The 12,566-nt window shown below is 43.0% G+C and overlaps 1 protein-coding gene across 1 annotated transcript in view; it reads right to left on the bottom strand.

Moving 5' to 3' along the window:
* The window catches only part of PIGN (phosphatidylinositol glycan anchor biosynthesis class N), a 114,557-nt gene that overhangs the window by 75,165 nt on the left and 26,826 nt on the right, over positions 1-12,566 (bottom strand). Inside the window, exons 5-11 of the mRNA XM_054985957.1 lie at positions 10,946-11,052; positions 9,947-10,071; positions 8,442-8,572; positions 7,577-7,693; positions 6,084-6,124; positions 4,361-4,420; positions 1,790-1,882 (exon numbers count right to left, since the gene is read on the bottom strand). Of these exons, the coding sequence (XP_054841932.1) occupies positions 1,790-1,882; positions 4,361-4,420; positions 6,084-6,124; positions 7,577-7,693; positions 8,442-8,572; positions 9,947-10,071; positions 10,946-11,052 (674 nt within the window). The remainder of the gene's footprint in view (positions 1-1,789; positions 1,883-4,360; positions 4,421-6,083; positions 6,125-7,576; positions 7,694-8,441; positions 8,573-9,946; positions 10,072-10,945; positions 11,053-12,566) is intronic.

Raw genomic sequence — 12,566 nt, forward strand, 5'->3', positions numbered from 1 at the left:
CCGCAAAACCTGATCCGATTCCAGAGAAATAAAGGATCATCTGTGCTTGCAGCCATCATTGCATCCTCTGGCAGTGAATTCCACATATCACTAGTTGTGTAAAGTAGTACTTCCTTTTGACAGTAATGACTCTATTGCCATCTGCCATCACTCATTCAATTACCTTGCCCAAGAATACAAGATAGAAAGCTAACCAGTAACTGCCCAGGTCTGCTTTGTCCTATACTGAGCTTTTCTGAACAGGACAAACAGAAATTTATTCTGGGTTGTCAGGCATCTTCCCTTCAAACAGGCAAATATTTCTATTTTTGACACCAATTTTTCTTGGCTAGCTTCAACTACTCGAGAGGAGAAGTGGCAGGATGAAAGATTCCATTCATATCCCCAAGTGACTGAAGGCCGTGCAACAAAACTGGACAATCTGGGTTATTGGACCTCTCTCCCTGTGAACTGCAAAACGGCAATATCTAAGTCAGTAGCTAGGACTGCTCCATTACGAGGTTAAATAAGTTCATTAAGCTCTTGGGAAAAAAGCTCTGCTAGATGAAAGGAAAGAACGTTTGTGTACACCACCGATACAACATAAGACTTTCAAGTGGGCTCTCCCAGTACATTCTGTTCAAGTCAGCCCAGGTCTCTTCCCACTTGTGTTCTAGTATTCTCCTGGTCACTTTTACTACTCATAACTCCCTGTTATATTGGAGGGAGACCTGGATTTGCTGTATCAGGAGAGGATTTCCAAGACCAAATGCATCAATAGCCAGAGGCAGCTGTCCCTTCCTACCTGTCTGTCAAAAAAGAGACAGAACAGCAGAGAATTGCCAAATCATAGTGAAAACCATGAGCATTCATGCATCTCTGGGACAGGCCATCCAAATAAGTCCCTTGCCAAATATATAGTCTATAGGACTTTTGAATCTGTTCCTAAATCATAGAATGATCTGTGGTCCTACTAACAATTCATTTTTTATTTTATTTGGCATGTACTGATTGTAATAGGAATGTTCCAGCCTCAATTGCAGAGGAAGCATAAGCCCCAGTTCCATAACTGCTTATGACTCAAGCTCCATTCTCTTCAACAAGAGTGTATGCCAACAAATCGCTTTGAGAATTGCCAGCAATCGTCGTTAACAGCACAGTTAAGAGATCAGATTTAAATGCCAGGACTGGTGCTACCCTTCTATTAAATAAAGCACTGCTTTCTCCAGCATCAATTCACATTGGTTAGCCAGAGTTTGACCCTTCAAATTTAAATTTTCCTACCTCACAAGAAACACAATTACCATGAAACATTTACATGTACGCTCAAGTTATCAAAAATATCAGACGGCTACAGGAATTCAAGCCCATTTTTCTTAATGCTACACAGGACAGCTTATTTATAAATTCAGTATCACAATAAGCACATGGCTATTTTACTATTCAAAGGCTTCAATCCCAAGAAGAATAAATACCCTGTGAGTAACAGTGAAATCCTAAGCAGAGTTACTCCAGTCTAAGCCCAGAGTTACTCCAGAGTTACTGCAGTAACTCAGCTTAGGCTTTCTCTGTAAGCCCCACTGAATGAAACTGGACTTTCTTCCAAGTAGACCTGCGTAGGCTTGCTCCCTAAAAGATCAATCTCAAGCAGGACTACTCAGTCAGCATCCTGCTCAGGTCTGTTCAGTGGGGTTTAGGATTGCCCCATAAATTACATAAACTAGCACATTTTTGTTCTTCCCTCCGTAAGAGTTATAAAACTTCCTCCCTGGAAGTAATTATAAGCATGGTGTTGTTGTTGTTGTTTTACCTTAAATTGTTCAAGGATCTGAGCAGCATTTGTAAATATGCTTTCTGCCTTAAAACGAGCTGTATTGTTCAGATATCCCAGAGGCAGAATTCCCTGAAAATAACAATGTGTGTGTTTAGGCATTGGGGGGGAAAGACAGTAGTAGTTTCTATTAGTAAAATCAGTTGCTCTGTACAGTCATTTAGTAGAAATGCATAAATGGTTTTTTTTTCCCTTTGCAACACATTCTCTGAATTGGATCCAGACTAAGTTTTCTGTGGGTGCATGACTTCTACCCACGAAGCACAATTTTCCCACCTCCTTCACAAAGAAAGGGAATATTTTGGGCTGCCATGGAAAAGAGGAATTAGGGGGGGAAACATGGGCTCCACGGGTACCCACAGAAACATCTATCTGGATCTAAGCACACGTGCCCATTTCCCATTTATTCTTAGAGGCTGTTCTGATGTTTGGCTTTTGTCTCATTTCCTCTAATCACTACTCAGGCAAGTGAACATTGCTGGAGATATTGATTTAAAACATTGGTATACCACACTCTGAGAGACTGGCCTGAAGCAGTTTCCAGTACAGAACAAGAAAGGCCAGAGCCACGGAAAAAATAAGATCAGAACCACAAGTTCGCATAAGGCTGTAGCTCTAATTGCCTGAACTGGACAAACAACACACAGCAATCAACACAGTTTGCAGAAGGGGACTGCATTCACACAATTATGCAACCTCTGAGACTTTGCCATTCATGCAAGTGATTTGCAAAAACGAGTCAGAACTCAGCAACCATGCTTGGGAACAGACTAGTTGTGGTAATTTCACAAACATGCACCCCCTTTTTGTTAGGTGTGAAAACTGAGCATGCCTGAGCAAGGATAAGAGTTTCCAATCACACTAAACTGAGTAAGACACGAGATAATCTCATTTAAATGTTCCAAGGTATTTGAAAGATGTTCAGTTATATGGGGTTTAAATGGCTGCTCAGTCTTTCAAATACCCAATTGCTAAATTTTCTCCCTCCCTTTTTTAAAAAAGTAGTTCTTTAACATTCCACCACTCTGAAAACTAGGCAGTACTCGCACTCAGATGATGGTGGTAACCCGTTCCTGGACTGCTCCACCCTAGACAGAAAGTGAGATTTCGTATGTCTGAATGTATCTCTCGCCAAAAAGCATTCAGGCACATAGAAAACCTGAAGGCCAGGTGTTCTTGTCCAGCCTAGTCTAAAATGCTAGTTCTGGCAGGATTTTTTTCTTTTGTACAGAAAAGCATTAGACAATATAAAACTTCACTTTCGGTCTAAAGTGCTACCAGCCCAGAAGCGTTTGCTGTTTGTCAGAACCAGGTCGTAAATTCTTAAAAATAAGGCCAATTTTAAAAAATCAGAGAGCTATGCAGGTGCAAGGAGAAGGTTTGGCTTCCACCTCAGTAGTGTTATCACACAGATCTCCTTTATTTCATCCTCTGTAAGCGAATGGCTGCTCTCCAGTGAGGCTAGAACATTCGAAGTGCTGCAGTGAGGACAAAACTAACCAGCCACCCTTGAAATTAGGTGGCCCCTTGAGATTATGCACTCTCCATCACGAAGGCAAATGTTTTGCTTGTCATGCTTCAGAAGCCAGGATTAGGAGGCAGGTTATGTTCACATTCTCTTTCCCTTTTTCCACGTAAGGTCCCAAATAGAGATACCAGGCAATGGAGGCAGAACTGAACTGAGACGGATTGGCTCCGGTTTACAGAAAACGAAGGGAGGCTTGGAAAATGCAGGCCCACATTGTCCACCAGGGATCCTTGCAATATAAAGCCTCTCTCTCCAGCACCCTTACCCACCCCCTGTTGTCCAGTGGTCATTTTGTTGGGGGGATGTGTGTGTGTGTGTGGGTGACAGAGTGCTAGTACAGCTACCTTCCCAGCTTCATCCTTTTAGCAGCACAACAGAAATGACAACGTAAGGAACCAGACAGGGCAAGAGAGCCAGCATGGTGGTTAGAGTGTTAGGCTAGCATCAGAGAAGCCCAGGTTCAAATCTCCTCAACTCACTGGGAGACCTTAGTGCAACCACTCCCTCTCAGCCTAACTGCTGGGTCTGTTGCAAAGATAAGCGAGTCATGTGCTCCTTGGAGGAAGGATGGGATAAAAAGTTCATGACCGGATCAATGAGACTGCTCAGCTTCACCGCTGTTTCCTTCCCTGCACAAAGTCCAACTATCAGTGGGGAAAGGAGGCTCTCTTGCACAAAGCTGCATAGCAACACTCCTTGGACTGCCCTGAAGCACATCCAGAGCTAAGCTAAGCCAGAGAGAATAAAGCACAGCCATGGAACCTTCACTGGCTGCTAATAACTATGGCAGGCCATAGAAACAGCTGTTCCTGTTGCTAGTATATGGATAGACCTTGAGCCGAGTTCCAAAAGCCATGGGGGGATGGACAGTGGAAGAGGGCGCTGGACCTCTCTGCGCCCTCCTCTAGCGTATTTGCTTGGTTCTTAAGTTAGTACAAAATATACACTTGGGTATGCAACTTCCACCCCAAACCAGTTCCAATGATATCGTGAACTCTTTCACCATTGACTGCATGTCTTACCACAGAATTCAAGGGAAAAGGAACTCCAATGAGAGAAGCCATCAGCGGGGCAATATCAGCCTACAAACAAAAATGTATACGATCAAAGGTAAGACAGAAATAAAAGTTCAAGAACATTCTCACAGTACAGACTGGGAAAGGAGCATGGCTTAGCGGCAGAGCACCTGCTTGGCATTCAGAAGGTCCCCGGTTCAATCCCCAGCGTCTCCAGTTGAAAAGACTAGGCAGTGGGAGATGTGAAAGACCTCTGCCTGAAACCTTGCAAGAGCTGCTGCCCATCCAATTAGAGGAGACTGACCTTGATGGCCCAATGGTCTGATTCAGTATGAGGCAGCTTCATGTATGTTCCACCAAAGTATGTGTTTATCACCAATGTTATACAGCTACTTATAAAAATCACTATTTCCATATTTGAGGGGATGTGAACTTTGCATGCGTTGTACTACTTTTAGACAGTTCCACACATAAGTCAAGGCAGCTGAAAGAATTCCACAAAGGACTTAAGGACAAGAGTAGCCTGACACTGTTGGTAGGAAATGATCAGACAAAAGACTCGGAGTCAAGCTACAAGTGGCTTTTTTCACGTGGAGAACACTTGATCATTCTCGCAAGTTTTCCTGGGAAGTCAAAGTGTCCTTCCCCTCTCTGTTAGAATCACTGCCTGAAGAGCCAGAGAAAGCCGGCGGCAGCAGCAGCTGTTGCAAATCATTCCTCCAGTCACAAGCCTGCTGGACAAGAGGGCTCTCAATGATCGTTTGGGGGCAGGCAGCTGCTACTTTCTCCCTGGACATCCTGCTCCCAGGGAGCTGGTCTGGAGAAAGCCGCTGTGTTGGTGAAGCTCCAGCCGCAGCGACAGCAGAGTGATCTGCTGCTGCTGCTCTAACATGCCCTTTCCTTGCTCCTGAGCTCCTGGAGAAAAACTGGAATGAGGGCATGTTAGAGCAGCAGCAGATCCCTCTGCTGTTGCTGCGGCTGGAGCTTCACCGACATGGCGGCTTTCTCCAGAGCAGCTCCCCGGGAGCAGGACGCCCAGGGAGAAAGTAGCAGCTGCCTGCCCCCAAACGATCGTTGAGAGCCCTCTTGTCCAGCAGGCTTGTGACTGGAGGAACGATTTGCAAAAGCTGCTGCTGCCGCCGGCTTTCTCTGGCTCTTCAGGCAGCGATTCTCACAGAGAGGGGAAGGACACTTGGACTTCCCAGGAAAACTTGCGAGAACGATCAAGTGTTCTCCACAGGAAAAAAGTAACTTGTAGCTTGGCTCTCGGAGGCCAGGAGGTGGATTACACACTAGGGGTGATAAGGTCACCCTGGCTTGAAGCAGATGGGCCATCTTCCTAACCATGGTGCTGTGGTAATGCAAAACCGAATCATCCCATAACCTGGGTTTATAAACCCACCATTTCAAACCTTGGTTACAAGCTCCAGACTTACACAGAACACTATTTCACAGGTAAAGCATAATGATGAGAAGGGGTGGGGGGACTGGTCCTGAGCAGGAATCACAGAAAAGAAGGGAGTGCTGCGCTTAACAGCATGCTCCCAACCATGGTTAGGAGACATGGATTATTATAGCAATACTGACTTGGTCTAGCAAGCCAGAAAAATTAGTCGTTGGGGTTTTTTTTGCAACTATATCAAGTATTAACTGGAGACCTATATATCTTGAGTGGTGGCTTAAATTCAAAAGACATGTTAATAAGAGGTGAGCTCCATAAACTAGGTACCTGGTTGACATCCTGCCGCTTCCAGGCCTCCAGTTTCCACTCTATAAACAGGATAAGAGAAAAGAAAAGACATTTTGAGACGCAAGTAAGTGATATAAGCAGATTTGAGGGAAATAACTCATTTGATACTTAATGACCTGCCAGTGCTTCCTGAGCCACATAATGATTTTTTTCTACTAAAAGAGATTCATGTTCCAGTTTTAGTATACAAATCTAAGGGAAATTCCAAATGCATCTATGGTTCTCGAAAGCTTATGCTCCAATAAAGTTGGTTAGTCGTAAAGGTGCGGATGGAGAAAGGCTTTCTTCAAAGGTGAATGACTTTTTCTGATGGAGAAAGACTTCTTCTGGTGAAGAAATATCTTTTTTTATTGTAACGTCTTTTTTTTAATTGAAGAATCTCTCTGTGTTGGTGGAAAGCTTGGTGGAAGAGAGTCATAGGGTCCAGGCCCTAGTTTCTAATCCAGGTGCCACACCCTTTTTAAACCCAGTGTTTAAAAAGGATACCCCCCCCAAAAGGAGGCTTCACCCTGTGGTGAAGCCTCATCTCCGTTTGCCTTGTGCTTTCCCATTGGGTTACAAGGAAACTCCCATTGCAGTTTTCTGCCATCTACCCCTGTACCCGCTTTGGAGCTACCATGAGGGTTAGCCTCCTCCTTCTCCCCCTGGCTGCTCTTCTCCTAAAATTACTTTTTGGATTATTGACGGCCTGGATATTTAGAGCCTGCATGGATAAGCAGCTACAAATCCTGCTTCTGCTCTACCTCTTGCCCCCCTTCCTTAAGTGAAATGCATTGCACAGCGTGTGTATGAGGGGGAGAGACTTGGAATATTCAGTTCCTTTTGATGGATGCACTTGATAAGATTGTGACTGCTCGAGCCTGCTAATTCTCCAGGCCAGCATCTCACATTGTTCCCCTTATTTCTGCTTCCTCCCTCAATTCTCAGTGTTCATTTCAAAGGAGCAGTGTCACTTGGTCAGCAAATCACTCTTGCTGTTTTGAGTGTATCACTGTCCAAGGTTGGCAACACTCTTAAGCTGAGAGCAGCTCCTACGTCAGTGGCTCCTCAAACATAGGAGAAGCTCTGACTGATCACATTCACACTGACACCTGAATAGAGACACATGGCCCTTGACTGCACATGGCAACACCATAAGGCCATGCGGTCATATGGCACCTTGTTTAAAATGGGCGGCTACCGCTATGCAGTACCTACATGAACTCAAAGGAAGGTGGTTTTTGCCTCAGTCAGGCCTTAATCTGATCCTGCAAAGGGATCCGCCAATTTGGAGACTGACAATGAGGACTTGGAAGTTGCATTCAGTTCCCTCAGAAGTTACGAACTGACTTGCTCGGCCTTTTGGTAAGTCTTGGTTTAGTGAGACAGGCTGAACTACTTGGAACAACAAACAAGGCAACATTTCCAAGCATGAACTTTAAACACGCACAAAAACATTATCTTTAATACACATGATGACAATTCCCACTCACCTTTTAAAAATTCATCGTCAAATTGCTGGGAAGAGACATGCTGTGGAGATTTTATTCCTGTTCCCCAAGCAACTAATGGTGTTAAAGTCTCTGAGGGATGACCGGCCCCATGAGATCCTAAGCCCACGGATGGGGGGAAAAATAAAAAATTACTTTAAAATAAATTGCTGGCCTTCTATTGCCATATTCCTGGTCCAGATTTTCTGGAACTACAAATTCAAAATGATTCCTTGACAGAGCTATACTTGTGTGGTGGGTTACCAGGCAATGACCCACCTAGCAGGGCAGGATGCACCTTTGGGCCAGGAGCAATGCAGAACAGGGGACATAGGTTGCAACCAGAGCAGCCTTGGCAACAGGGCAGCTTGCTATACTATACGGCAAACTGAAAGAGAACTAAGACACGAGTCTTTTGTGGCAGCAAAAATAGAAGGGAACAATAAGAGACAGTACAATATAGGTCTCATAAAGGGGAAAGAACACCACAAGAAGGCTACAAAACTCACTTGCCCAGTCTTAGTGTGAGCCTGTAGGGAAAGAGAAGGCTATAAGGGAATCTTTGGCTTCTTGATTTAAATTTGGAGATGGTTGGAAGAAGAGCAGAGACAAAGAAGCAGTTGCACAGGCTGCTGTTTTTAGAACTGGGTATCACTGTAGCACTGCCTACCTGCTTGATCTGCTCCATCTACACAAATGGATAATTATAACACTGTAGGTACTATGGTCTCCAAAAGGAATTAAGACCCATACAAAGTGGCTACCCCCATCTCTCAGGGAAGGCAAAGAAGGTGAAACAATATTACACGCAATCAAAGGTTTGCTGCTAACGTGAGGTGTCCTGCAAAAGTATTCGCAAAAGTCTCACCCCAATCTGTCATTCCATGGTCTGAGGTCAGGATAAAAGCTGTGTTGCCATCGTTTCTGTAAAAATCCTCAACCAGTGACACAATTTCTTTCACACCTTCATCGACCTTCCTGATGTTGCTCTTGTATTCCCTATGGAGAAAAGAAATAAAAAGTTTCAAGTTCTGATGGGACTTCAACAGCCGTACGTTTGGACCACAGACCGATTTTCAATACGACTCGCAGAAACAAGCAGAGAAAGAGTCAAGATTTCCATTCCCGTTTGCATTTCAATAGCATCCCTTCACAAGCCGCACTAGATTATGGGGATTATGACACCTTCCAATTTATTTTCAAAGAGGATTCCTTGCGTGAATAACACAATTATCAAACAGATAACGTTTTGAAAACCTGACTGATAGGTTCTTCCGCGAAACCTCCCAGTTTCACTTTGCATTCATCCACTCACACTCTCACAATCCCTAAAGGAGATATGCTTCTAAGAGTCAGACAGGATTTTAAAGAACTCATCACCTTCAAACTATAATTCTGTAGCTCCTTGGAAGCAGTTGTGACATATTTACGTTTTGTAATACTAACTACCATGAGAATTGTTCCATCTGAATGGCTCCAGGACCCTGAGTTATTTTCAGCATGTGAAACCTTTTAACACTCGAGGAAGAAGCACCTTCTCTGCTCTAGTTCCACAATTATGGAACATCATCCCCAGAAATACCTATCAGGCCACTGTCTACTTTCAAGTAACATGTTAATAGTTTGTGGTTTTGGCAGGACACCTGAAACAGTATTGTGCATGGAATGTTCAGTTGCTCCAGTACTGGGAATAGTTATTTTTTAACAGATCCAAAAAATTCTGCATGTTACATTAAGAATTTTATTAAATGCATGATGCATCTTTACATATCAACACCACCTGGTCCGCTGGAGTTCTTAGGTCTACTAAATCATCATCTATAAGGCTTAATTCCAACAAAATCCTTTACAAATGAGGAATGGGATCCATTCTCTCAGCATGGCTCTCCCATTTTTTTAACAGTTCCTCCTTCCATCCCTGCTGCATTGGATCACAGGATTCTTTGGAAATCTGTGCTTTTCCCTGCATACATATCTGGATCCCAGCTTCTTGATTTGGGTACCATTAAAACTTTGAAGGCAGCACTGAAAACTACACTCTGAAGGGCTATGATGTAATTAAACACAAGAGGTGAAAGTTAACCAATGTTCCAAAAAGAATCCAAATTTCAGATCTCATGACTGCTTAAATGTATGACATGCACGTATTTGTCAAAAGGGGTTAATATAACTGAAACAAACATATTAAATGAAAACAAAAAGGGTGTGATCCAATCACAATAATGTGTTTGAAGTTCACAACTTCAAGGGGAGAATCAAGCGTATCCTTAAATCTCTCTCGTGGATATCAGTGAAACTTAGAACTGTTTAGCTGTGGCTGGATTGCATCCAAATTGTATTCCATTTCAAATTATCAGAATTAACGAAATGTACCTTGAATGAGGTCGATGAGCGTGCCCGTTTGTGTCTATCCCTAATAAATGCAGGAAGAAAACAATTTTCTGTTCATGCAGCTTAGAAAGCAAGGTTGCATTGCTTCTAGCAGAGTTGAAAAAATCCTACATGGGGAAAATGTTCAAAAGTTACTCTGAATGCCATTTGCTACACAAATGTAAAATTATACTTTTTTGTTGGTATCACGTCACCAGGCAAACACACAGAAAAGATAATTACTTCAAATTCTTGGTAAATGAGCATTTTCATTCACTTTTACAGGAGAAACTAAAAGGGCTACTATCAGGACTTAATTGGAATCTGGGCACTGCCTTGCCAACGTCTGGAACAGGGACCATCTCAGTGTCAACTCAATGGGGCAAAATAGTAAAGAGTCCAGTAGCACCTTTAAGACTAACCAAATTATCTGCAGCATAAACTTCTGGGAACCACAGCTCTCTTCATCAGATACACCTTGCATCTGACAAAGAGAGCTGTAGTTCTCGAAAGCTTATGCTACAAATAAGTTGGTTAGTCTTAAAGGTGCTACTGGACTCTTTAATATTTTGCAACTACAGACTAACACGGCTAACTCCCCTGAATCTAGAACTCAATGGGGCAAACTGCCCCCCCCCTTAACTATTTCCTGATTAGAGTCCAGCAGATTTCTCCTATTAACTCCCTTAGCAAAAGGAGAGAGCATGTGGGAACAGAGATAATCCTGAAGGGCAGGGAGAATGGCGATAAATTTGCATGCACCCTGCACATAGAATCCCATTGCCATAATGTCAAACATGCGCACTTCCTGCACTGTACAGAAGGAGACACTACACCTGAATCCCAGCTTGTCTAGGAGAAAATGAATATAACCACAAAGTGGCACCTAAAGGTACATTTTGTTCAAAATCTGATATATTATTAATGAAGAAAAAAAGTTACAATATTTGTCAGGTGCAAACTGTATAATGCTACAGAAGAAAAGCAGAGCTCTTTATTCACCTTAACATGGTCAAAAACCCAAGTGTCTAGCACAGTGGCATCTTCTGCTCCAAAGTCTTCACTTCCAGCTTCATAACAATGGCTATAAACGTGATCCCCGCTGGCACCTGCAAGAAAATATTACAGATGAGGGGGAAAGGACCATAAGCTCACACTTTTTTTTAGAAGGCAGGACCAGCTTCCAGACCAATGAAGTATACTTTTTTTTAAAACCTAAGTTATTATTTTAAAAGTAGGCAGAAGAAAAAGAGAAGAACATGGAATATTCTCTTTATTTGATCATTACGGCAGTTTCCACATGCCCTTAAAGGGACAGCCCACTCACCAAACGCTGCTGGCTTCTCCTCATGAATTCAGACGTCTCTGTTTGCAAAATGGTTGTGGGCCATCTGGCTTCGGTTTTTCGGTGACTTTTTTTGGGAAAGCACTTTCCGCAGTCGCAGAAAAGGGGCCAAAAAAACAGAAGTGAAATGGCCCGTCTCCTTGGCCAGCATTCCAGTAGTGTGGAAACAGCCTACATTTGTCTACCTGAATTATGGAGTGTATTTTTATTATTTATTTATTTAAAATACTTGCTGCTGCCTTTCTATCCAAACATGGTCCCCAAGGTCCCCAACAGCATGTTAAACAACTTAAATTTAAAACTACATTTAAAATAATAATGTAATTCAATAAAAACACACAACGCCAAGAAAATGGAGGAAGGCCAATAACAGTTATTGGAGGTATGCCAAACCAAAAAAAGTCTTCATTTTTCCATAATATCATTTCTGATTTATTTGATATTTACCCTGCCCTTCCTAGTGATAGCAGGCATGGTTCTTCTTCTCTCCTCCACCCTTTGCCAACACAACAATCCTGCAAGAAACTCAGACTGAAAGATGGTGACTACCCAGGGTTCGTCCACTGCAAATGGGGGTTTGAACCGAGGTCTTCACAGGCCCACTACACCACACTGGCAGTATGAGACTACTTAAGGAATTGAGGGCACAATCCTAAGTAGGTCTACTTGAAAGTAAGTCCCATGTTACTCAATGGAGCTTACTTCCAGGAAAGTGTTCTTCAGTGTGCACTGCAAACATACTAGGAGTTTTCAGTTAGAAATGGACATTTCTTTGTATCTTGAAGGGCGGGGGGTCATCAACAAAACCAAGGACTTAATTTTTTTTTTTTAATCCTCAAGGGGTTGGATCCGGCCAGCTTTTTCACTCCATTTCTCCCAATTCTCCTCCTTACTACAGCTGCAGTTCCATATGGCTTCTGCCCATGCAGGTCTCATGACTTCCACCCTGGCTTTTTGGTGGTCAAAAGGAACCTTCTCATCTCTTTTTTACCAGCAGAAAAGCTGGCTGGATCTAACCCCCGGTCATTAATACTAAAAAAAAAAAATGAAAGGAGAGGGGAAACCCTAAATGATGCTAAAAGGTTCTAGCACACGCGTGCATTGTATATGTATTGTCTGAAAGCTGGAAAGAAGGGTAAATAACAACGATTTCTATCAGGGTCTGGTGGGCACTATGGTTCTTTGGAGGGCAAAATGCAAGACTAAGTTTAATAAGTGCCATTGCTTTAGATATTCTTACCCTTCCTCCCACTATCCTCAACATTTCCAACCCAATCT

This window comes from Eublepharis macularius, chromosome 7, assembly GCF_028583425.1.
Source record: "Eublepharis macularius isolate TG4126 chromosome 7, MPM_Emac_v1.0, whole genome shotgun sequence".
Classification (NCBI taxonomy): domain Eukaryota; kingdom Metazoa; phylum Chordata; class Lepidosauria; order Squamata; family Eublepharidae; genus Eublepharis; species Eublepharis macularius.